The following is a 24,116-nucleotide window of genomic DNA, read 5'->3' as shown; positions in this document are numbered from 1 at the left end:
CCTAGATCCTCTTCGGTGAGGCAGTGAATGGCAATGAGTATTCAAGGGTTGGGGGTTTACTATCACTCGTCGTTTATCATATAGTAGGGGTGTTAATCGAACCGGTAAAATTGCTTTGGATTGAGTCGATTGAACTAGACCAAATCGAATCGAAGGCTTATTAGATTGGTTTGAGAGACTGTAATCCCATTAACAAATCGAACTGCATTGGAAATTGAACGAACCTGAAGCCAAATTGGAATTGACTCAAAACCAAGACTGAAATTGAAATAAATTCGTAAGAAACTGAAAAAAAATCCAAAATTTATTAAAAACTAAGTTTTTACATAGTTTTGTATGGAAAATCAAACCCAAACCGGATAAAAAATCGAAACCAAATTGATACAAGAAACCGAAGTCAAATGAAAACTAAATCGCACTGAAATAAAAAAAAAATTGAAATCAGAATTTCCTTATTGATTCGGTTTCGATTTCACCATTTTCACATCGAAACTGATTCAACCTGGACCAAAATGGGGCCAAATTGGAACCAAACTGAAACGTAATTTCCTTATTGATTTGATTTCGATTTCACCATTTCTACACTGAAACCAATTCAACCTGGATCGAAACCAGGCCAAACCGAACTGTTGATGCCCCTACCGTATAGGATCCGGATCCGGATCCGGACCAGACCTGGACCCGATACCAGTGTTACCACTATGAGAGCACGCGCATGAACTTCAACAGTGGCGAATTCCATTTTGTCCAACCTTATGTCTAGGTGCAGCCGTGCAGGTGCCCTGCTCTTGGACAGAGCTCTTTTTGTTTTCCATTTGGGGTCTTGCCATATGCTGATATGCCTATGAAAGACTATGGGGTCCACTGGTGTCAAACCCGAATACATTTTTCATCCTTAAATAAGATTAGGAGTCCCTAGATTTGATCAAATCATCAATTAACACAGAGAGAACCTGTAACTGCTATTACGAGAGCTTCTATTGCTTCTTTGTCATTCAAACGATCTGTAACCATGGATTCAGCTTCTTGCTCGATTCTTTACACTCTTAGCTTATCAAGAATTCAAATTCCTAAACTAAATAGAACCTTTCTTCATTCCATCCCGTCATTTGCTTCTACTTCGGAGAGGAATTTCAGATTTTGTGGCAAAAACTTGCACTTCAATCGAGTTCTTGCTTCGAACTCATCGTCTAATCCTATTGATGAGAATCCATCTCAACCACTCGCTGTTATTCTTGAAGTTGAAGGGTGAGCTTTATTTTTTGGGATATCCATTTTGATTTATGGTTTTGCTAGTCTTTTTCCATCTCTACTGTTATTGTTATCAGTCTTTACCATTCCAAGAATCAATCTGTTGCAGAGGAGATGGAATTTGCTTATTCCTTTTTTAATTTTCATTTTGGTGTCGAGCTTATCTTGTTCTTGAACACTCACGGCTAGTTGCCTAAATTACAAAAAATCAATCAATCAATCCTGATTGCAGAATCTGTAGTTAAAATCTTGGATAATACATTCAGTTCTTGGCTACTTATTATATCTAGCAATTTAACAATCCACATGAATTCTATAACTTTAAAGTAGAGACATATTACACGCTTGGATGAGGTAGCCCTGAAAATTAGAATGTTCTTTCAATTCCAAGTTCTAGATTACCTAATCCATAGCTATAACTCTAATGTGTTCTACCAAAAAAAAAAAAGAAAAAAAAAACTCTAATGTGTTCTTGAATACAATTGGCTGGTGAGTTGAACCAGAAGACTATAGCAATTGGTTGTTAACTGAACATGTGTAATTTGTTGACAAGCCTGAAAACGTTGGTTCAAGTGCAGATTACCTACCCTTTAAAGAAATGAATAAGCTCAATTGAAGCAGAACTATATTTGATTGACCTAGTCTGGAGTCTGGAGAGACTGGACTCTAGAATGTGCAAAATATAAGGTGCAACACTAGTCTCCCATGACTGGGCATTTACATTCTTGTAAAATATGTATCTCATAGGCGTTCCTCAATCACTGGAATTGCTAATCAGAATGTTATTAGAAATATTATATGGTGATCTGGTATTTCATTTTCTGTCTTTTAAGCTTTGACAAAATTTCAAATAATTTGCAACGTTCAGGAGAATCAGGACACTTCATGACTAAAGGTACACTGCTGAAGTGTCCTGACAATCCAACAATGTCTATGCAAATTACTTGGAGAAAGATAAAATTGAGGTTCTGAGGATAAAAAGTTAGAAATTATGTTGCATCCTATTTCCTTTTTTACTCAGAAGCAAAAGAAGGTGGTTTTTCAAGCGAAGGCAGTGTAAGAATCCCACCAAATGCATAAGAGCATCATTCGGTGAATAGATTTTACCGAAAAAAACACACTAGGTTGGACCACTCTGCATTTTATGAGCTCACCCACACTCTCTTTGGCAGTTTGGAGTTTCCACTGGGACTAGATGTTCATGATGAATCTTGAGAAGATGTAGAAATATTTTTTGTCCTTTTCCCTCTGCATCTTTTCCAAGGTGAGCCAAAAGTTGACAAAGGATGTACATATACACTATACAAGGCAAAGAATGTACAAAAGAGAAACAAAAAATATGTTTATTGCTCATAGGATATCCTTGCTTTTTATGATATAAAGAGTTAAATGATAGTTATTTGACAAAATTGAGAGATAGGTTGGGAATCCATCTTGTTTGATTAAATAAAAGTAAAGGGAAAAGTGTCTCTGAGCCTACAGCGTACTCTACGCTCAGAGACATTTAAATTATTTAATTATTTTATTTGAAAGAGAGAGAGAGATAAATAAAATACTGCATGTGTCTGGGGGTAGCCTACGTTGTAGGTTCAGAGACCCTTTCCCCAAAAGTAAAATACATGTAGGTCGTAGAGTTCCTTTTGCTTCTTTTGGATGGGGAATTCTCTTACCCTATCTTGTACTTTTCATTACATCATATATAATTGAAGTACAATTCCATTGTTGCTGATCACCAAAAAGAAAGGTAGGATGTTAATGTCACTCAAGTCTTTATTAACCAAAGATTTTTCATGACGACCAGTTGAATCATGCCCCCTTCATATTGCAACATGGTGCTAAAACAGTCCACTTGGACAAGGCTTGGACAGATCAGCTTTGTTGCCAGTTTGTCTCAACTTGAATCTGGAGATTCTGAGAATCAGTCAGAATGGCCTGTTCTGTTACAAACTGAAGGAATTGAGTGGTTGAACCAGTTCTATAGCTCGGGTTGTTGTATTTTTATTTTAACCTTAGAAAAGAAAGGACTTTAAAAACTATGTTTGTACAGAATATGTGGTTTGATAGGTTAGGATGGAGGTCAGGCTTGCAGACATCCTGACTTAGCGCTCCTTGTTCGGTATATATGGCTAATGAAAACAGATGTTTTGATAGCTTTTTCCTGGGTTGCCTTATGTCATTTGACTCCTGCCCTACATAATCTTTGTCATAGATGACAGAGAGACTTGATGCCAAATTATCCTTTTGTGTAACTTATATTTGATTTCAAAAAGCTAATGGCTGTTAGATCATCATGTCATTTTCTCTTACACATTTCCTTCTCTCAGGGTCCTTATGGATGTATATCGCTTAGGAAATCGCCAAGCCTTCAATGTAGGTGCGACATTAATGGCGTTAATTGATCATTTTTAATAAGGAGGATAATATTCTTGTTATTTCATGTAAAAAATGTCTATTGGTGCTTATCAATGATCTGCTAATGTTCCTTTGCTGCTCTTGTTTTTTAGCATTTCAAAAACATGGGCTTGACTGTGCAAATTGGACGGAACCAATTTACGTAGACCTCTCAAGGTGAACTCACTCAAGCTTCATGGTCTTGTAAGTCTTTTTGTTGCTTATGTCTGCTGGAGGTTCTGCCATACTACAAGTCCTTAATTTCTCAAACTTATTTACTGTCTGAGTATGATGATATAATCATGAAATATTTTTGCCACCCTTGCGTGACAATTTTTTGTAACTATGTACAGCAACAAAGTCATATCTGTAGCTTCTCAGTTATGTGATTTTCTCGGATTTGATATTCATGATGTCAGAGTCATCCTTGTTAGTTTTATAATGAGTTGGGAGTCACATTAATGGTTCAATTTTTATGTCTTTGAATTTTAGGCCCTGCTTTGCCCTTCTATTTTGAGAGCCTTTTAACCAGCTCATAATTGATTTGCAGGAAAGCTGGTGGTGATGAGAAAATGATGTTGGTCTTATATTTTAACAGGGTAAATAGTCTTCTCTATCTCTGTCCAGAAAAAAATCGTATGTCTTTTAACCCACCCTGAATGATTTCTTTAATATGTTGTTTTTCCTATAATTCTTTTTGCAGATTGGTTGGCCTACTTCATTGCCCACCAATGAGAAGGAAACATTTATGAAAAGTGTTCTGAGGGAAAAGGTGCTTCTTTGTTGCTTACTAATAATAGGGAAACAGTTAAGAAAATTGTTCTGCTGGAAAACAGTAGTTTATTTATATGTTGTGTACAAAGACTTGCACAGTTGCACTCTCAGAAAGAACCTCCAAGAGTAGGTTTATTCTTCCTAGTGTAGATTTATGCCATAGAGTAAATTGAACAGCTTGAACTATGCTGCATTGATCAAAGTGATTCTACTCATTGGGACTCAGAAACTTGAAGGATGGATTTCAAATGAGTTTGCTACATGATTTTCCCTATTTGATGGAGATTTGAGTTCAGTTCATATTGAATGCGTTACTATGTACCTTATTTGCTTGTTTCAAATGGTTCTGGTTTTATTTGGTAGAAAGTTCATTTTAAAGAGATAATGAACTCCTTTTCCCCTTTATTTTTATTTTTATTTTTATTTTTTTTTAAGTTATTTGGAGCAAGTGTGTGGTGGTGGACTGGATGGGTGCCTGCAGATAAGAAAATTGGTCCAGTCCTTGAAAATGGATTTCACAAACTTCATTACTACATAGTTCAACCATTAAACTGAGATTTCCTGGCTTCTCCCAATAAATACTATCTTGTAGTTCTGCTTAATTGGATAAAGTAGAAATCAGCATTTCTTTTGCGATCTTTGAGGAGATTCATAGGTTAGCTCTATATTTTACAGTTGTGTATTTGATTTTCCCTTCTTCATGTGTGTGTGTGTGTGTGTGGTGCTTTCTTGTGTTTATGTTTATGTAAATAGATTTAATAGTGCCAATTATTTACTGGTTAGTTTGGTGGCAGAAGAATGCATTGGAAGAGTTTGTGATGGCGAAAAGTTTGCCTCTAAGACCTGGAATTGAAAAGTGAGTTTTTTATATTATCATTTTCTTAAGGTATCTAGTTTTCTAGGCTATGAGTTTCTCCCTCCCTCCCTCCCTCCCTCCCTCTGTAAAGCTTATGGAAGCAATCTTTGCTGGAAATACCCTTTTGTAAATTATATTGTGTATAAACAGATAAAATAGAATACTTTCATATCTTACTTTTTGTATTTATGCTTATGTGTCCATTGACATAATCATGATTAATATAGAGAACTTCCCTCCATTTTCTATGGGTTAGGTCTGTTGTGCAATTTGCTGAATATTTGGTTACCTCTATAACATTAACACTTAGTCCAAAGAATTAATCTCTATGTTTCATAATGTCAAAAATATTACTGGTGACTGTGTAAACATCTTTCCTCTAGTGCACTACTTCTATCGTTTTGTGGTGGCTACTTATGTCATAGCTTGAGTTTAACTCTTCTCTGAACTTCCTGTTTTGTTGTTTATGTCTGGGAAAATTGCTGTTGCTTCTCTAATGATTGACATGGTTCTTTCATAGGTGATTTGGAAAAGGCTGCCTTTTGTTATTATGAGGACCTTTTCATTTGAGTTGGAAGGAACAGACCTTACTGCATCATTGGGGCCTAGTAGTGTAATCTCAGTTCAGGACATTTTCTTATAGAGGCTTTTTGAGGTGGTCAAAATCTGTGGCACTGTATTATCCATGAAAGGTGACATATCTCTGGTCTCGGATGGCTCAAGTCTTAACATTTATAAGAGATGTTGGAACATTGGTGAAATGAAATCTTCTGGGTTTTGAGGAATTCTTTGAAGTACCTAGATGAGATAGAAACTTGAATCATACCTTCATCTTCTTAGGGGGGGGTCTGCAGAGAGCATCAAAGATTACTGCACCATCAGTCTCATCCCTTTGTTGATGTTGTACATATTGCTTGTGAAAGGATGGATCATATCATAAGAAGGGAAGGTTCTGTTTTGATTGCAAAGATCGATCAATGTTAGGTGAGATTTCTTCGATGTTGTTTAGTTATGCGGTTTGGACAGAAGGGGAAAGCCATTCTGAGCTTTAGAGGCATTTGGAAAGAAGAACCTCTCTCCTTGTCGTTCTTATGCAGACCACTAAACTTAATTCTAATTTAGAAATTAAGGGACAGGCAATTCTGGAAACTCTGGAAAGGAATGAAAATTTTAGCCTTTTTAGGAGAGCTAGTGATGGAGTTTTAGTAATGTAACATAAAATTTTGAAAAGACAGAGAAGACAAATTATAGATTTTCAGGAGAGATCCTATTAGCTGTCAAACTCTAGCTCAAACTGCTGCCAAAAAGTGGGTTGAGTTGTATATACTGTTGTAACTGTATGTATATTTTTTATTTTACTTTTATAGAACACTTTTGTTCTCTTCTTATCAGGAGAGAGAAGGCATCCTTGATGGGATCGCATAGGTGGACTGGGGCTTTTCTAGAGGAATTGGCCTGCTGTGGGAGCAAGTTCTATAATCTAGAAAAGGGCCATTGCCCAGACTACCCGGGAATTTTCCTTGGCAGTCATACCTGTTCCATTGCTCTAAGGAATGACCCCTAAGTTCTAGAATCTAGAGCTACTACTACATGGGATCTGGTCTTGAAAAGAACAGGAGGTACGTTAATGGCTGGAAACAGCAAGATTTCTTTCTTGCGGTGAAAATTTAAAATCCAAAAGTGCTTTTAATTTTCTCTTAGTTTTCCACATGTGAACCCCAAAAAAACACTGGTCGTCTCTCACATGGACTAACCCATGTACTACCAAGTGGCAAATAGTGAAGCGTTAGAGCAGGCTGGGTGAAGTGGGGAGGTGCTTTTCTAATGTTATGTGATGGTATTCTAAGAAAACTAAAAGAATAATGGAAAGCTATAAGACCAGCAATGTTGTATGAAGTTGAATGTTGGGTGTCAGAGATCACACATAAGCAAAATAAGTGTAGCTGAGATGGATGAGTGGGAAAAAGGATAAAAATTTGAGATGATTTAGGAGTGGCTCCACTAAAAGATAAGGTGGAGCAAAGGTGCTTGATGTGGTATGGGCATTTCAAGTGGAGGAATTTAAGTGCATTGGTAAGGAGGAGTGGTATTATGCACATTAGAGGAGTTGTAAAAACAAGGGATGGTCCTACAATTACTTGGAAAGAAGTAGTGAGAAGAGATATGAATGGCATTGAGTTGACTACACACAATTTTCAATAGAGTTGAATGGCGAAGCAGGATCCATATCGGCAACCCCATTTAGTTGGGTATGGCTTAGTTGAGTTTAGTTGTAAGAAAAAAAAAAAAGCACCATATCTAATCATAGATCGGATCTGTTCTGTTACCATATAAGAAACCAGATCTGTGGGTGGGAAAAAAAAGAAAAGAAAGCCACCTTTGTTTTACTAAAAACGTTATAAGGGTAAGGAGCTGTCTCACTCACGTGGACAATCCCCCAACCTATTATTAAAAAGGCTAGAATGACAAGTATGTGTTGACCCCCATGTGAGAATATATATATATACTAAAATGTTGGTGATGAAGGCATAATGTCTAGTTGTTTTTCATTCATCCAAAAAAAAAAAGGTCTAGTTGTTTTATGCTGGCAGATATCTACATGATGCAAGTGGTTTGGTGGATGTCACACTGTCACTATCAGGAAGGGTGGTTCTCTATTTTGTTGCTGAGAGTGACTTAGTCGGAGATTTGTGTTTGGGAAGAGTGCTGTCTAGGTCGCGTTCATTTGTTGTTTGTGTGTGACTTGGTCGGTTATTGGAGTTTTTGTTTCTTCATCACCTGTGTTGGTATACTGCCAAAAAATATATTTGTTTGTTTGTTTGTTCAATTATCCGGTAGTTTCTCTTCCTTATGGCCTTTCCCAGATACATTACTGCAATTCCCAATGTGCTGATCACTAGAGAGGAATACCCCAGAAAAGGGAATGTTTTCATGAACAAATCTTTTCAGGTATTGCCTCTACACTTCTGAATCTACACTGCTGATCACTCTGCTCACTTGGATAAAGCCCCACTTGAGGATCGCCCCTTACCAAGTTAATGGGATAAAATGTACCTGGAGGAATTGCAATGCCTTTAAGCTCAAAGAAAGAAAGGAATTCTTCTGCACAACATAGAAAAGCTACATGTGTGCCCCTGTTCAACGAAGATCTTTGGGACCTTTCTCTTTACTTATATATCAATTGTGCAGTAAGATGATGGCGTCAATACTAGTCCACTTTGGCATGAACCATATTACTTTACTAGTACTCTTGTTTCTTAGCGTGTGCTTTGCTACCCTCTCACATAGCTTTATACCATGGCTTATGTTGAAAGCACCGTTGGTACAAATTTCTATATTTGTTCCTTATAGAGGTAGCGTAGTGATTCCCCATTTATTTGACATTTTCTTTTTCGTTCTTCATTACCTTGTTGAAAACTTTAATCAATGGTGAAACATTTTTTACATTGTTTGATGGATATTGTGTGATTCAATATAGTGGATTCATATTTTGAAGATAGTGTGTGTAATAATCAATTGATCTACTGACAGATATTTTTGAATGATGGGAGAAGATGTTCATCTAATTTCAATTTTTTTTTCTTCGTATTTCAGTGTTGTTATTTATATCCATCCACTGCTTAGCTAATTGAAAATTTTCATTTGTAGCTTTATTGACGACGCACTTCACAATGGTATACCTGTGGTCATTGTAACGGCTTACGACAAAAGTTGCGATAAAATGTCCAGGTTTTTCTTCCATACTGCAACTCAAAGTTCAGAAACTTTATTGTGTAGGTTTTGATAGTTCAAATTGAAACATATGCAGATTGCTTTTATCTACAAGGCAATCTATTTCTTACATTTACGGTCTGGAAACAGAAAGTGGGGAGAGGGGGAAGAATGTTACATCCATAATCCGTCCATGGTTGTCCTGGCGCCAAGGCAAGCCATGGCGGTGGTCAACTGCCTTGACACCTCGGTGATGCCTTGGCGAGGCTAAAAAGCCCAAGGCTTGCGCCTTATTTATATCCCAAGCCATATTTCCAAGTATTTTTCATCTTATAAATTTAAATATATGTTTAATGTAAGGTTGTAAAGGTTAAAATATATATAGCATAAGGGGGATAAAAGTGAGATTGTAGAAATATATAAGGGGAGAAATGATTGAAATTTGTAACTTTTAGTGAGAAAGATCATCAGGTTCTGAGGCTGGGTGATGCACATAAATCACAGATTTTGGCTTAGTTCGGTGGAAATAAGCCTTGGGCTAGCTTACACATATGTTGGGCCATTATTCCGATGAGTTTACACGTTACATTATAACAGATTACTGTAATGGGCCTAAAATATGGGTAGGAGGTAGGAATTCAGGATTTACTTTATTAGTTATTCTAATTAGAGTTCTATTCTTTATTTTATTTGTTATTTAAGTGTTTTAGTTGGGCTATATTAGGAGTCTATGAGTTCAGCCTTATTTTAATCTGTTATTCCTTTATTTTAGGCTGAGTTTTAGTTGTAGTAGACTATCTCCAAGTAAGCTATTGGTTGGAGGAGTTAGGGTTCGGTGGGATGCCAGCTTTGAGGATCAGATGGGATTCCTAATTCATATATTTTTTTTCTTTTATCTTCTTCTTTATTCTATCAAAACTATTAAAAAAAAAAAAAAATCAAGTATATGTGCATTCCTTGTTTCAGTTTTCTGGTTTCTGTTCTTGCACCCTACTTGTTGGAATTTCAGTTTCTCCATTGTTTCCATCTGAAATTCCAATCTGATTTCATATTTTGTAATCGAATAGTATTATAAACACATCCACAGTTTCAAAATTTGATCTTGCTGCTGTTTTCTTATGAGTTCTACTTCAAGTTGGATTCCTAGTTCTCCTCTTTTTCAAGATCAGATTTTATTTCTTTTTCATATTAGTATCCTTATAATATTGCTGAAATCTGTTGGTGTTTTGATGCATTTCTTCATGGTTTGAGCCCATCTAGATCTGCTATCAGTAGTCAATTATCAAATCTGTTTTATTTTAAAGAATCCTATCCCTAATAAGGTATCTTTATAAATATAGATCAAACCATCAGATCTGATTCATCTTTTGAGGAGTTGTTCTCCTCCATAAATCGGACCTTAGACCAAGGTTTCCCTTCAATCTGATTTGCTGGTCACCATTTATTTAATTTCTCTTGAATCTGGTCATTTTCCCTTCACGGCGATTCTGGCTTTCAACTGAGTTTCTGAACATAGTCATCCCTTAGGCTTCTTGAAACCCATCACTGGTTGCCTTGGAACATAAGGTGACTAGTTGCCTTGGAGTGGCTTGTTGCCTGGGTGACCTAGTTGGCACCTTAACTATGTATCAGAGCCATCATTTGACTTCCTCCTTCAATCACTGGGGCCGTTACTCATTAGGGCTTCTTCCAGTGGTTATTGCCCATGGCATCTTTGACTCTTATTATGTCTTAATATAGATTTTCAGATATAGCAAAGAAAAAGCTAAATCCTAATCCTCTTATTTTGTTGAATACCGTTAGGTCCATAATTGAAAAACTTGGTAATGAAAGAGTTTCAAAGATAAGGACTGTTGGAAAGGAAGAAGTGGAACAAAGTCTTTATGGTCAACTTGTATTTGGTGAAGGTGTTACTGCTGGTTTGGATGAGCAACTAGCAAAGGAAGCAATAAAAGCAGGTAAGTTCTTGAACCATGTTTCTCTTGCATTTTGTTCAAGTGGGGAAACTTTCCTGTACAGCAGGATTTTGTATTAAAGGTTTGTACCTGTTATTCTGGAGCAGCTTCTGCTGAGAAGCAAAGGATTGCTGAGGAGGTTGCGTCAGTGCTGAAACTGAAAGTGGAGATTGACACCAGCTCAACTGAAAGGTCTGTTCATTTTTCCGTTGAGTTTGAAAGGATTTTTTCTTAAATAATATATATATATATATATATTTGATTCTTCTTGTCTCCAAGCTTACCTATGTCTTAGATGATTGAGAAAAGCATAAAAACGTATTTTAATGGATGTGGAAGGAAATGCATCACTAGTCCTCTTTTGGGGCACTGAGTTCATGCTGTTTTGAGTTCCATAAGAAAAGTCCATTTCATTAGAACCTCTAAATATACGTGCCCAGTATGTTGTGAAGAAGGAAGCGATGTTTCTCCAATTTCTGTACAGTTCCATGCAGGGCTGAGCTTTTTTTTTTTTTTGGGGGGGGGGGGGGGAGGGGTGGGGGAGGAGCGGCTATACATTTGAAACTGCTACAAGTTAACTCGAGTTATATTACTCCCCCACCCCTCCTAATATATATATATATATGTTTATTTTTTCCTGTATATACTGTATCTCCCTCTTGAAAAACTGTTCCCATTTCTCTCTCTTTAAACAAAGTTTAAGGACTTAAAAAGTCAAACTTGTGGGTCCCTTTTCTCCCTCATTCATGATTCCTCTCCTAATCTTATCTGCTTATTTGTTGGTCACAAAGAAACAGAAAAAAATCTAAAGGCTAAAACCTCTTCCTCTCTATTTCTCTCTTAAACCCTCCCCCCAACACCCCAAACCCACTCCCTCCCCCCCCCCCACCCAAAAAAAAAAAAAAAGAATGATTTCAAAGGTAACGCCCCTTTACACAAGCAATCCATGGATCTTTCTGCCCAGAATAGTTGTCAAGATTGCCTAGGCATCCAGGCACCTTGAAAGATCACCTAGATGGGCACCTTGGACACCTTGGTCAACTTGTTGGTTTCCCCTTGCGTCTATGATCAAATCCATGTCCACCCATACGTAGATAGATAGATGGAGCATGGATAGATATAAAGATAGAAACATAGACTATTTTCTGGATTAGCCATGTGTCTATTTTTAGAGTCAAATTTCATCATATATGCTCCTGTGCATCAGTATGCACACCCTCTTGGTAGTTCTAGATTTTTTTAAAACCCTCTCTGCCATGCCACTAGGCTAATTGCATTTTGACTGAAACTTGACTAGTTGGCAGAGGACCTTGGGGTATATCTATTCACAAAATCTGGCCCCCATTCATCATGACACGTGGAAAATATTTTTTGACCAACCAAATGCAAAGGATCCACTACCCCCTTTTTTAGCACATTTTAGCAGTGTGCCTGTACTCATACCAGTTTCTAGACGCATACCCATAAATTCTATCTAAAGCCACTAAGTCTAGAAAGTAGAAATTCTATTCTTTTATTGTTTGAAGTATCTGACACCTTACTCATGTCAGAATATGACACTCATTAGCACACCGTGTTATCCTAGTACCGCTTTTAACTAAAAATTGAGGGCATAAATATAGGAGAGTTTGGAAGCAATCGGTGGAACATTTTGGGTCTTCCGAGACTTTTAAGTTACTAACATACAAATAACTGCCTTTGTATATTTTGTTAATCTCTTCGAATATGCTACTTGTATATTCTTTATTTCTTTTAAGGAAGATCTCTGTTTTGGTGGCATTATACAGAAAAAAAAAAAGGAGAAAATTTTGTAGTGGAGGGAATTGTGAAACCATCATACCAGTAATACCACTGTTTCAGTAATATAGTTTTCATACATAACTTTTGGCATAATATATGATTGTTTTCTTTTAACGAGCATGGAGTGTATTACCAAAGAGAATGACATGTTTCCTGGACATAAAATGTCAATAAGCTGGATATAGGAACAACCAAAACCTTTTAATTTTTATTAACTAGGAAGTTGTTTGATTTTCATTTTTTGTTAGGCAGAGAGCTTCAGGAACTGATAAATCTAAGACTTTGTGGTTTATTCAGCATTCAAAATATTGTGGTGGCATTGCGTGCAGCAGCGGAAAATGCAGGGTTGCCTGTGCAAAATTGTGTGCTCATTGCAGGAAGTCAATCCGGGGTGATGGGAGCTGAGCGAATAGGCATGCCATGTGTTGTTCTTCGCAGTAGGTTGGTCCTTGTACTTGAATCTTTTCATCATATTAATATTGATTTTTTACTTCCACTTTATATTATAAAAAACTGGGAAATTTTGCCTTTAAATGGCCCTGTTCTGGAAGTGCTTCCTAAATGGTCGACCATTTTGAGCCACATGGGTGGATGACATGGCAGTTCTGACATTGAATAGAGATGATATGGTCTGGACTAGCCACAGGCTTAATTTGAGAACCTAATTCAATCAAATACTCTCTTGTGTATTCTCATACTTCCCCATGTAGGAATGGTTTGTCTGATACTCTTAACATTGGTGTCTAGTGAATTAACTTGAGCTTGGAATGTTCAAAATGAAATTAAGATTTTTTAGACCATTGTAAACATGAGCTACGTATTTTGCTCGTTGTGCATGTTTTTCATGTGGTTCTTTTCAGACTTTTTTGTCATCAATTAGTATGCTTTTTCAAAGATTTCGTCCTTTTCGAAGTATTCATGTTTGTTTCTGTCATAACATTGGAGTTTAATTTAAATATTTTTCTTATAGCTTGACTTCGAGAGCTGAGTTCCCTTCAGCAAATGCCATAATGGATGGTTTTGGAGGGGCGGACCTTACAATCTCCAAACTTCGCAATAAGAAATGGTTGTGACTTCTATGCCGTAAATTTCTTTTTGAGCCGTTACTTATTTTGACATATAAAATGTAACAGTATTTCAAATTTCTCAATGATGATTGTGAGTAATCAAAGTGGATAGATGTTATATCTTACTTTATCTTCCAGAGTAGAGTTTTTCGATTTCTCTATTCATTGTAATCATTACTTTACTCTTGTACATTTTCTTGCTGTAGACATCTCCCATGTTCTTTTAACGTTTTAAAAATTTTCCTAAACTTGTCTTTATTCTATTTTTTTTTTTTCCTCGCTTAATTACAAATTTAATTTCAACTAGCACAGTATCTAGTGCAGTACTAAAGTTTAATTTCATGAGCAGTAGAGAAACCAATAAGTCGGGAACTAGGGGGTGGGGGGTTGGGGAATATGAAGATAGCGACAACGAATAAAAGTTGTTCTTCATTCTTCCTGGCTAGTTCCGTGTATACCATCGTTCATAATTCTTTTGAAGTTGTTGATCACTATTATGGAGTACCTTTTTTTCTAAAAAAAATAAAAAAAATACTACAGAGAATGTGTCTCTTTTGAGTGACCCAATCATTGGTGAAATTAACAAAAAAAAAATTTCTATATCAGTCTTTTTGGTATCTCTTTTTCAGCTATCTTACTTCAAAATGGATTTGGCTTGCTAGTCCTTTTAGATTGAAAACAAAAAAGATTGGTTGCAGTTTCAAGTTTGGATTATAGATTTGTTTAACAATAACAAGTTTTTAAAAGTATATTTAATAATTGTTTTAATCATTGAGTTCTTTAATTATATTTTTCATTTACTATGAAAGAAATTTGGTAAAAATCAAATCGCCAACATTTAAAATCTTGCGATGGATTTCATGCGACTTTCACTGAATTGTTGAATCAAAATAAAACTAGCAAAATGATCATAAATTTATCATCACTGATGTAGTTTTTAAAGCAAAACAAGGAAATATGATTGGCATCTTGTCTACTATTTTTTTTTTTTTGAAAAATAATGAAATATCTATGTTACATGATTATGGCTAGAAGTAAGTACTCATCATGAACAGACACAAATAAGGGAAGTGACCAAACTTTTTTATGCCACAGGCTTAGAGAAAAGAGTGTTTCCCATCAACCGCGTACAATAGAGAAGTGGAGAAGTGTAGAGTGATGGGCTCACATTTGGATCGTCCCATTATTTAGCCACTAATGAAGGAAAACTTTATCTTATAATTATGTTTTAACTCTACACTAGTTTATTCCAATTAACTAAAATCTATTCGACTAATCTTCCAATGGGGTCGATTTGGTTCAAATTGGTTAATTTTTTTTTTCCTCTCTCATATATTGGCCAGATATTGACCAGACCAATTAGGTGTTCACTAAAAAAAACAAATATCTAATAACTACTGGTCCAGTCGGCTCAATCATCATGAACATGCAAAAATAAGGGAATTAACAATAATTTTGCAGCCAGGGACTTAAAAAAAAGAGTGTTTATGAGAAGAAAGTTCCATTGTCATGATATAAAATATGTTTTAACTCTACACTAGTTTATTCTTTATCAGTTTTTCCCTTTTTTTTTTAACCTGAATATTATCTAGGGCAGAGGAAGCTCCTAAAATTTTATTAAATAAGAGAGACAAAATAATGAAATCCTTTATCAGCTTTTATAGTTTAATATCAAATTTTTATACATAAAAAATAAGAGAACGTTTGCTTTCACCATGATGTGAACCTAAATGGATCCAAGGGACGTGGCTCCTGTAAGCCCGTTCTAATCTCATCGAGTGGCCCTAAGGCCACGCAAAAGTCACATAGTGAACCAATTCACCGTGGCCTCAAGAAAACTCGGTCCTAACAAGTAAGAGATGGCTCTTTCACGATTTATGAAATCCAAAACTAAAACCAAATCGATAATGCGTTTCATTAGTCAATTCGGTTCGGTCCAACTGATTTCAATCTGTTCAATCAGTCTGGTTTCGTTTCGGAATCGACAGAGAAGCTTTTCCCATATTCCCATGTCTCAGGGTAGTTTTGGCACTGAAAATTTTATATCATTAGCTATTCTTTCCTCTTAGGCATTCACACAAACACTTCTTCAGTCCCTCTTCTCTCCTCTCTCCTCTCTCCTCTCTCCTCTCTCCTCTCTCTTCTCTCTTCTCTCTTCTCTCCTCTCTTTACTCTGTATTCTGTAAGTAAATGATTCTTTGTGCTTGAGATCACCCTGACGATCCTTAACCCTTCTTATTTCTCTTGTTTTCTACCAACAAATACCTCCCATTACTGTCAGCTGTTGATCATTTCTGGCCGTACCATTATCGATATAAATGGCGATAAGAGATTCAAAGCTCCGAGTAAGTTTTTTTCTTTATTTTTTGTTCTGATTCCTCATGCCATTTTGTGGGTTCTTCTGCATTTACCATGCTCGAGGCTGAAGTATCTTTTATTGTGTTGTAACATTCTATCAATTCTAAGTTAATTTGATTGAGAGAGTAAGTGCTACTTATAATGCTATTTGTATTCTCGTTCACTTGCAATCTCCTGATTTATGTCGTTGAGAGAGAAAGAGAATATTTGCTTTTCTTACTCCATTAATCATGAGTCTGGGGAAGTACTAATTTTTTGGGGACTACAACATCCAAATAACCATCTCATCCATTAGCAGTATTATGGGGTTTTTTTTTTTTTTTTTTATTATTATTATTATTATTTTTTTGTTAGATATGAAAGAAAACATTATTAATCTTAAAGGCGCGAGCAGGTGCAGGATGTCATAAATCAGGTGGATCCCAAACCTAAGTGACATGTGGGCCAATGATTTTGTGTGTGTGTGTCTGTTCTAAGTAAAAGGGGAATATGCAATACATGGTGGATCCGATAATTGAACTAGGTGCAAAATATGATACCTGACCAATGCATGGCGTCATCTTACCTTTCAACAGTTCATATTTGTCCATTTGGCACACTACATGCCAGAAAGAGAGGTGTAGGAGCTTCACTCCCCATCTACACCACTGGACCTGCATCCTTTTTGCCTGCAATTAGTGCTAAAACAGTATTATTGCCACTCTGGGTGATAGGATGCGATGTTTAGTGTTATGCAGTATGGCTTTAAACTGTCATAAGTTTTTATAACGCCCAAAACCACCATTTCAATATTATCATTCCATTAAGTGTTAAATATTGAAAACGTCTTAGGTTTTTTTTTCATAATTTTTTCCATGAATATCTGCTGTTCTACACTGGTTACTTGTGAAAGTAATGGAGTGATGAATCAAAGGTGCAATTTGGGCTCATTTGATGAAAAGCTAAAGATACCTCCTTTGATGTATAATGAGAAACAGCTGGGCCTATTTGGACACATTATCTTCTTATTTAGGATTCCTATAACAAACCTTTACAATCAAGAAATAACATTCACTCAGAACATTTTTAATTCACTCTATTTTTCACATTTGGATTTATGATTTACTCAATCTATAGTGGTATCTTGTCTTTGAGATCAAGAGTCAAGGTTTAAGATATTGGAAGAAATTAAGTGTTTGAAGAAAGGAATCTAAGTTAATTCTAATTTGGTTCTTATTTACATTATATTCCCCTCCTAACCCCCCCCCCTTTCTGTGAAACATGAAAACCCCTGAGCCCATTTCAGGAAAAGAAAATACTTACCAATCAAGGTGGCAAAGATCGTTTTTGACTTGTGAAATATCTTACTGCAAATTGCTAAGTCCTTACGCTTACTTTCTGCTGTTGCAGAAGAAGCTTTAGGTTTATACCAAAATTTATTGAAACTCTTTCAGTCACTATCAGTGATGGAACCAGTCCAAAGTGATCAAAAGACCCTTGACAACTCAACTAATGATGACTCACATCCTCCTGTCCTGTCAAAAAATGCTCAAAAGAAGCTTCTGAAGCAGCAGAGATTTGAAGCAATTAAGTCACAGAAGAAAGCTGCCATTAAAGAGCAGAAGCAAAGGAAAGCAGAAGAAAAGCGTCGTGAATGGGAGGAGAAATTAGCAAGCATCTCTGAAGAGGAGAAAGCAAAGCTGATAGAGTCTCGAAGGGAGATTAGAAGGGAGAGAATGGAGAAAGTATTGGAGGAGAGGGAGAAAAAAATTGAGAGACTAACTAGAGCCAAAGAAGAAGGTCAGAAGATCATCATTGATCTTGAATTCTCCGATCTTATGACAGCCAGTGAGATTCACAGTCTTGTTCAACAGGTAGTATTTTGCTTCTGATGATGTTATTTATGATTTAGTTATCTTCGTTCCTTCTAGGGTGAAAAAGATGGAGCCGACCTTTTCCTTTTTTGGTATAAATATGAAACACCAGTGAACCTACTTGGGGTTGTACATGTATTCAGGCCTTGGGAATTTATACTAATTTGTTCATATGGAAAAAGGTATGCATACAATATTTAATGCTTAATGGGTTCAATGTTCCTGATTTATTTGTAAGTTGGCTATCCCAACATATGTTATCTGAGGGTTTCAGATTTAATTACAGTACAATGCCTATGGACTATCACTTATATTATAGTGTCCATAGGGGTTGTAGGATTATTTGGAATCATATAATTGTCAAAATTCTGTTGGAAATGACACTTTGGATCATAGTTGTCACCTAGGCGATGCCTTGCTGTCCAGGAACCTTGGTTGCCTGGATGGATGCCTTGATCGTCTAGGTGAGCTCCTTGATTGCCTTGTTGGTGTTGCCTTACTTCCAGGCCCCCTCCAACGCCTTAGGTTGCCTAGATGCCATGACAACTATGCTTTGAATCCTTAGTATATTTGAACCAACTAATCAAGATCTTGAAGTGTTCCTTTTCCATTTTGGAGGATATGGGGTTCTCGTTCTTGAGTTCCCATGTAAGTTAACTATCTCAACATGTATTTAAAATTGAAATATATATATATATATATATGGATTTCAAATAGTTTTATTAGAGGATATGGGGCTTGTTATGGATTTCAAATTGTTTTACTGGGGAATAAACAAGAAAGTGTACAAGCCTCTCACAATATGTGTTGAGATCTGATGAATTTGGATGGGAATTGTTTCTTTGTTCATGTCATGTAGTTGGAGCCTTGATGCAGATAATACATAGAAATATGTATATATTAGTGAAAATTAGCCTTGGGTTGAGTTATATATGTGTTTGGACTTTGGTCCAAGAGATTTTAGTTTTTATGGGGCACTTTAATGGGCCTAAAATATGGGAAGGATGTAGGAATCCGGAATTTTATTAAAGTTAAGGTATTAATAGTTGTTTTCTATTTCACTTGTTATTTTATCTTCTCCATTGCGACCTTGTGTCTGCAGGTTTGAGTCAGGAAATAGCTTCTCCTCAAAATGGGGGTAAGGCTGAGTTCATTATGGCCCTCCCCAGACCCTGCAATGGTGGGAGCCTCATGCATTGGGTACACCCCCTTTTTTTTCAAAGAATAGGCCTGATGTTAGCAATCCAGCTTATTTCTATCTTATCTCTATCAATAGAGTCAGTAAAATAGGTTCCTTTTTTTTTTTTTTGGACAAGGATATATGCAATCAGTTTACATGCTATCCTACTGCAGTTAGTTCACATTATCAATACATGTAAAATAAGACAACTGCGTGATATGTACCTTGCCAGTAGAGTGCAAGCTCCTAGAAGGTTTGACTCTCCTGTCTTCATCTTGTGCCATAAGGCACCCCTTCCCCGCCCCCCTCTTCTCTCTCTCTATTGTAGCTGCAGTTAAAGTGCCATTGGGCAGTTGGATAGGGTAAACCAAAAAAAAAAAAAAATAATATCAGCTCATTAGTTTCTGAATTTTTGCTTTTGTGGATTCTGTAGTGTGCTTGGTAGATTCCAAGTAAAGGCTGAGGTGGATTCCTTTGTGGAAGAGTGGATTCTTTTCACAGGTTTGGTGGATTCCTGACCTGTTCTATCAATTCTACCATTTTCTACTAGATCTAGTTTTATTTTATGTTAGTTCCCAATCTTATATGGTTCTATTCTCTGTTCTGCGATCTTGTTTATAATTAGTCTCCTGCTGGATTTTCTGGTTTGTTATTTGTCTAAATTGAGCAAAAGATAAAACCCTTAGTCGAAGCTTGAGGATTCTTTCTTCTTTTCTAGTGTTTGCATATTCTGCTTATGTTCAATGCTGGGAATTGAATCTGCACATTGCCGATTGGTTCGAGAAAAGTGGTGTGTATGCGCTAATTTTGATTATGGAGCAATTATATTTATGCATAGCTAACATTGGAGAATAGTTTTGTTTTATTTGCTGGTATTGGTTTCTGTGAATAAACATAAGAACCTCCAATGTGGTTTAAATAGAAACACTAGTTTGGTTTTTCTTTGAGGGGACAAGATATCTGGTAGCCGAACGTCATGCATGTGATACCAAGGGACTATTGAATACTTTCTTCATAATAAGAAGACACTATTGCCCTCATATTGCTGTCGTTTAGGTGGTACACACTTATCTATATAGGGTACATTAATTGTCACAATTTCAACACATGTTGATTTCTGAGCTACATTTGAGAGACCTTCTGGACCAAAGATTACTCATTTAGATGATTCTGGGTCTTGCAATAAGTTTGACCTCTTCGCATAATAACAGTCTTAGGAAAAATAGTTTTAGTCAGTATAATGCATAATGTTGACATTGTTCAAATTGTATTCTATCCTACAAAAAAATATTACAAAGTCATTCTTAGGGTACCATAAAGACCATATGATGTTTCCACCCCCCAAAAAAGACTATATGATGTTTCTCCATAACAAGAATATGTTACATACAGGATAATAGTACATTATCTAAATAGAAACTAAATTATGGCGGTAGGGTAGGTAGTAAGTGTGTAGTCAGGATTTGTATTCCCTAGTTTCGCTCATTGTTGGAGAGTTTTGTTAACCCTAGGAAAAAATCCTGACCTGGGATCGAATCCCCCAGCATCCTTGCGTAAGTGCACCTTCTCTCTTGTGCAATATATGCCTTCCTTTTCCTCTACGGCACACTAGCAGTGTAAGAAATTACATTAGGGAAGGAAAAAAAAAATTTGGCTCCATCGCTGTCTGGGGCCATAACTTTCAGGTGTGAGAATCTTTTCTTATTAGATTTGGTGCATCAATATGTCTGGGAATTGGTACAACATTTTGTGTGACCCTGTTTGAGATTAAGGAGCATAGGTGGGTGCATGCACTTAGAAGATGTTGAAAAGATGGAGACCCTGAATAAAATCTTTTGCAGGTGTTGGAATATTTCCGTTTATGCTATGCACTTATCTTTTCTGAACATTTTCTCTTATGAAATTTGGACTTATTGCCTTGTGTTTCTAGTCATAAAGAATTCAACAAAATCGTGAAAAATTAATCACAACATATACCATTTCTATGCATCTTTTCTAGTTTTTTTTTTTTTTTCCTTCACTCATTATCTCATCCTATTTGGTTGAGGGATTGTCTACAGTGGAAAGAATAGGGTTTCCCATCTTAACATGCCATGAATAAATTTTACTTTCTTGGCTTGCTTTTGGAATAACCTTAGTGGCGATTCTTTTAGGACCCATACCAGTGTTGCCGTTTCTACTTTTTGCTAACTTATCTTGTTAATAAAATATGAAAGTTAAGGTGACCTCATCATAAATACATTGTTAATTGTCTTATGGAACTTGCAGATTATGTATTGTTATGCAGTAAATGGGAAATCTCCTTTGCCAGGTCATCTCTGGTTAACTGGATGCAGGGGAGAAATAGAGACTCAATTGCAAAGGCTCCCAGGATTTGACAAGTGGACAATTGAGAAGGAGAGCAGATCATATGTTGAAGCTCTGCAAGATCAGAAGGATAATCTAGTTTATCTCACAGCAGATGCAGAAACTGTGCTCGATGAACTTGACCCAAAGAAAATATACATTATTGGTGGCTTGGTGGATCGGAATAGATGGAAAGGACTGACCCAGAAAAAGGCACAGGACCAGGGGATCCAAACTGCAAAGTTGCCTATTGGAAATTACTTGAAGATGTCAAGTTCCCAGGTACTGTTCCTAATAATTTTTCTTTTTTTCTTAATTGATGTTCCTAATGCTTGGAATTTTATTGGCTAGGACAATTCTTTTGCTGAAGTTCCGTATTCATTTTGGAATTTAGACTCCACTCAACCAAGCCTAAACCCAATACTTTGGCATCTTTTACACAATCCTGTCCTGCATTCTCCCTTTTAAGGCCCATCCTAGACTGTCCATCTCTGTTCTGCAATCTACTCTCTAATGGCCCTTATCTAGAATATCTGAAAGGGAACAAAATTAGTCTTAAAACCATATGCAGAGACTACTTATTCTTTTATGGTGATTAATTCCAAGTGCAATTATTAACTTTTTAAAATGATATATTAAATTCATGAAGTTCTGTTCAATCTTATCAGACTCAAGTAATTGGGATGATCTGTGGTGCCGTCCATTGACCTTATTTACAATTGACTCAATGAGGTTACTACGATTTCAATATTATTTGACCATCCAATGTTTTCTGTATCCACTAAACAGTTTCCGTAGTTAGGATGGTTATATTCATTGAAATCAGGTCAGCTTTTCGTGTTGAATGTGTCTGATATGGCAGCCATTTAGCAATTTTGCAGCTTTGATTCTCATAGAGATTGGCAATTGTGAAGCTTTGAAGTACATACAACCAAATTACATGAGGGGTAGTTGACTGATATCAATGTTTAGATAACAAGAAGTAAAATCACATGTACATGAGCTTGCATGCCAATTAATTTTGAGAATTTCATCCTTGAAAAAACTGAAATAGTTGGCTAAATAATGGCGGCCATATTCTTTCATATTATTGGATATTTTTTCCTTTAATAATTTACTACTGATGAATTTGAGTGAAGCAGGTACTGACTGTGAACCAGGTAGTTGAGATACTGCTCAAATTCGTGGAAACAAGAGATTGGAAGACTTCCTTCTTTCAGGTGATTCCCCAGAGAAAAAGACATGAAGCTGAAGCAGAACTTGAAGAAGGTAACAGTGAGGAAGATGGTTCTGGTGAGAGAAAAAAGAAGTGTACTGAGCAATCCTCCACTGATGACCGGAATTTATCAACTTGATATAGTGTTTGAAAACAAACCCTAATGATAGGAGGGATATTTTGATCTGTATGAAGAGTAGTAACCAAACAAAGAGATAATCTTGATAATGTTGTTTTCGGGAATTCATCTTTATGGGAGCTTTTTGCTTGCACAATGCACAGATTTTGCCTTTTGTGAGTGTTAAGTTTGGGGTCCCACCAATGGTTGAAAGGATTGGGGCCTATGCACAAGTCCTTTTGTCATGACTCATGACACCTAGTTACATTTTTGTATTTATTTAAGTATTTATGATGTGGTAGACTGATAGATGCGAGTGGGTCCATCAGATAGAGGATTTGGACACAAATCTTACCAAGTCAAATGTCAGTTCAAAACAAGCAAGGAAAGTGGTTGAAAAATGAGTTCAGAATTTCACATAATTGTGAGAAGGTTGTTCCATTGTATGATAATACATCTTAATAGTATTTAGAAACTCTCAACTAATTTTTTAGCACTTCCTATACTTAATTTGGTGATACTCTCTTTAAGTCATTCTGGTCCCCTCAACTTAACGAACCAAAATCATGGCTGAAGTCATCTTGCTCCACCGGACTATGGCTCTTTAATCTTGATGGGAGCCTCCCAACAATGGCTGAGATGCACGTCTAGTTATATGAAGGCCTCAGACTAATTAATACCAGTGCGATTCTAAGTGCCCCATTTGGTTAAAATTGAATTCGGGACAGTTATTTGAAATCTTGGCGAAACATTGGATTTGTTATCTCATGTCTCTTTTTTCATGAAAAATAGACCAATTGAAGTGGAGGGTTTCTTCAAATAACAAGGAGCCTATTCAATCAAATGATATTGAGCACGGAGCTAAATAGACTACTCAATCAAATGATATTGAGCACGTTTCCGTCTTACTTTATTGAGAAGTGGAGTATTTCTTTGCAAAATTGTACTCAATTTTACATATGACAATTTGGTTATTCAAGGTGTACATGATCCTGTTAACCACCCATGGCTGATGGTTGAAGCGCCCAACTCATAATTGGCAAATTCGTAGGTTCAATTCCTATGCGATGCACACGAATGGGAACATTTATAAGTCCATTGGAATTCTCTCTGTGACGATTTGACTTAATTCAATCCATGACTGCGGGAACAATGTTACCTACATTCAGTGAGCTTCACACACGTCTTTATCAGTAGAGATGCTTGGAAGGATTGGATCCTTAAATATGAAATAACAGTA

At 36.4% G+C, this 24,116-nt stretch overlaps 2 protein-coding genes across 3 annotated transcripts; both read left to right on the top strand.

The window, feature by feature from the left end:
* Positions 1-889: 889 nt before the first annotated feature.
* Positions 890-13,970, top strand: LOC122058778 (CBBY-like protein). Of its 2 annotated transcripts, none has more exons than XM_042621464.1 (11): positions 890-1,248; positions 3,576-3,625; positions 3,756-3,819; positions 4,193-4,241; positions 4,346-4,414; positions 5,211-5,272; positions 8,921-9,001; positions 10,787-10,941; positions 11,046-11,130; positions 12,987-13,179; positions 13,709-13,970. In XM_042621464.1, exons 1-10 carry the CDS (start codon positions 1,013-1,015, stop codon positions 13,141-13,143), a joined length of 1,008 nt encoding a protein of 335 aa, XP_042477398.1. In that variant the 5' UTR covers positions 890-1,012; the 3' UTR covers positions 13,144-13,179; positions 13,709-13,970. The 2 variants fall into 2 exon arrangements, with proteins under 2 accessions (XP_042477398.1, XP_042477397.1); XM_042621463.1 differs by having other exon boundaries at positions 910-1,248; positions 13,036-13,179.
* A 1,823-nt stretch (positions 13,971-15,793) lies between these two features.
* Positions 15,794-23,037, top strand: LOC122060139 (tRNA (guanine(9)-N1)-methyltransferase). The gene is made up of 4 exons (XM_042623321.1): positions 15,794-16,150; positions 17,553-18,016; positions 21,465-21,824; positions 22,685-23,037. The coding sequence occupies exons 2-4, from the start codon at positions 17,609-17,611 to the stop codon at positions 22,895-22,897; spliced, it is 981 nt and encodes a 326-aa protein (XP_042479255.1). The 5' UTR covers positions 15,794-16,150; positions 17,553-17,608; the 3' UTR covers positions 22,898-23,037.
* The last annotated feature ends 1,079 nt before the right edge of the window (positions 23,038-24,116 follow it).

This window comes from Macadamia integrifolia, chromosome 13 (assembly GCF_013358625.1).
Source record: "Macadamia integrifolia cultivar HAES 741 chromosome 13, SCU_Mint_v3, whole genome shotgun sequence".
Lineage (NCBI taxonomy): Eukaryota > Viridiplantae > Streptophyta > Magnoliopsida > Proteales > Proteaceae > Macadamia > Macadamia integrifolia.
This window is presented reverse-complemented; position numbering and strand designations above follow the sequence as displayed.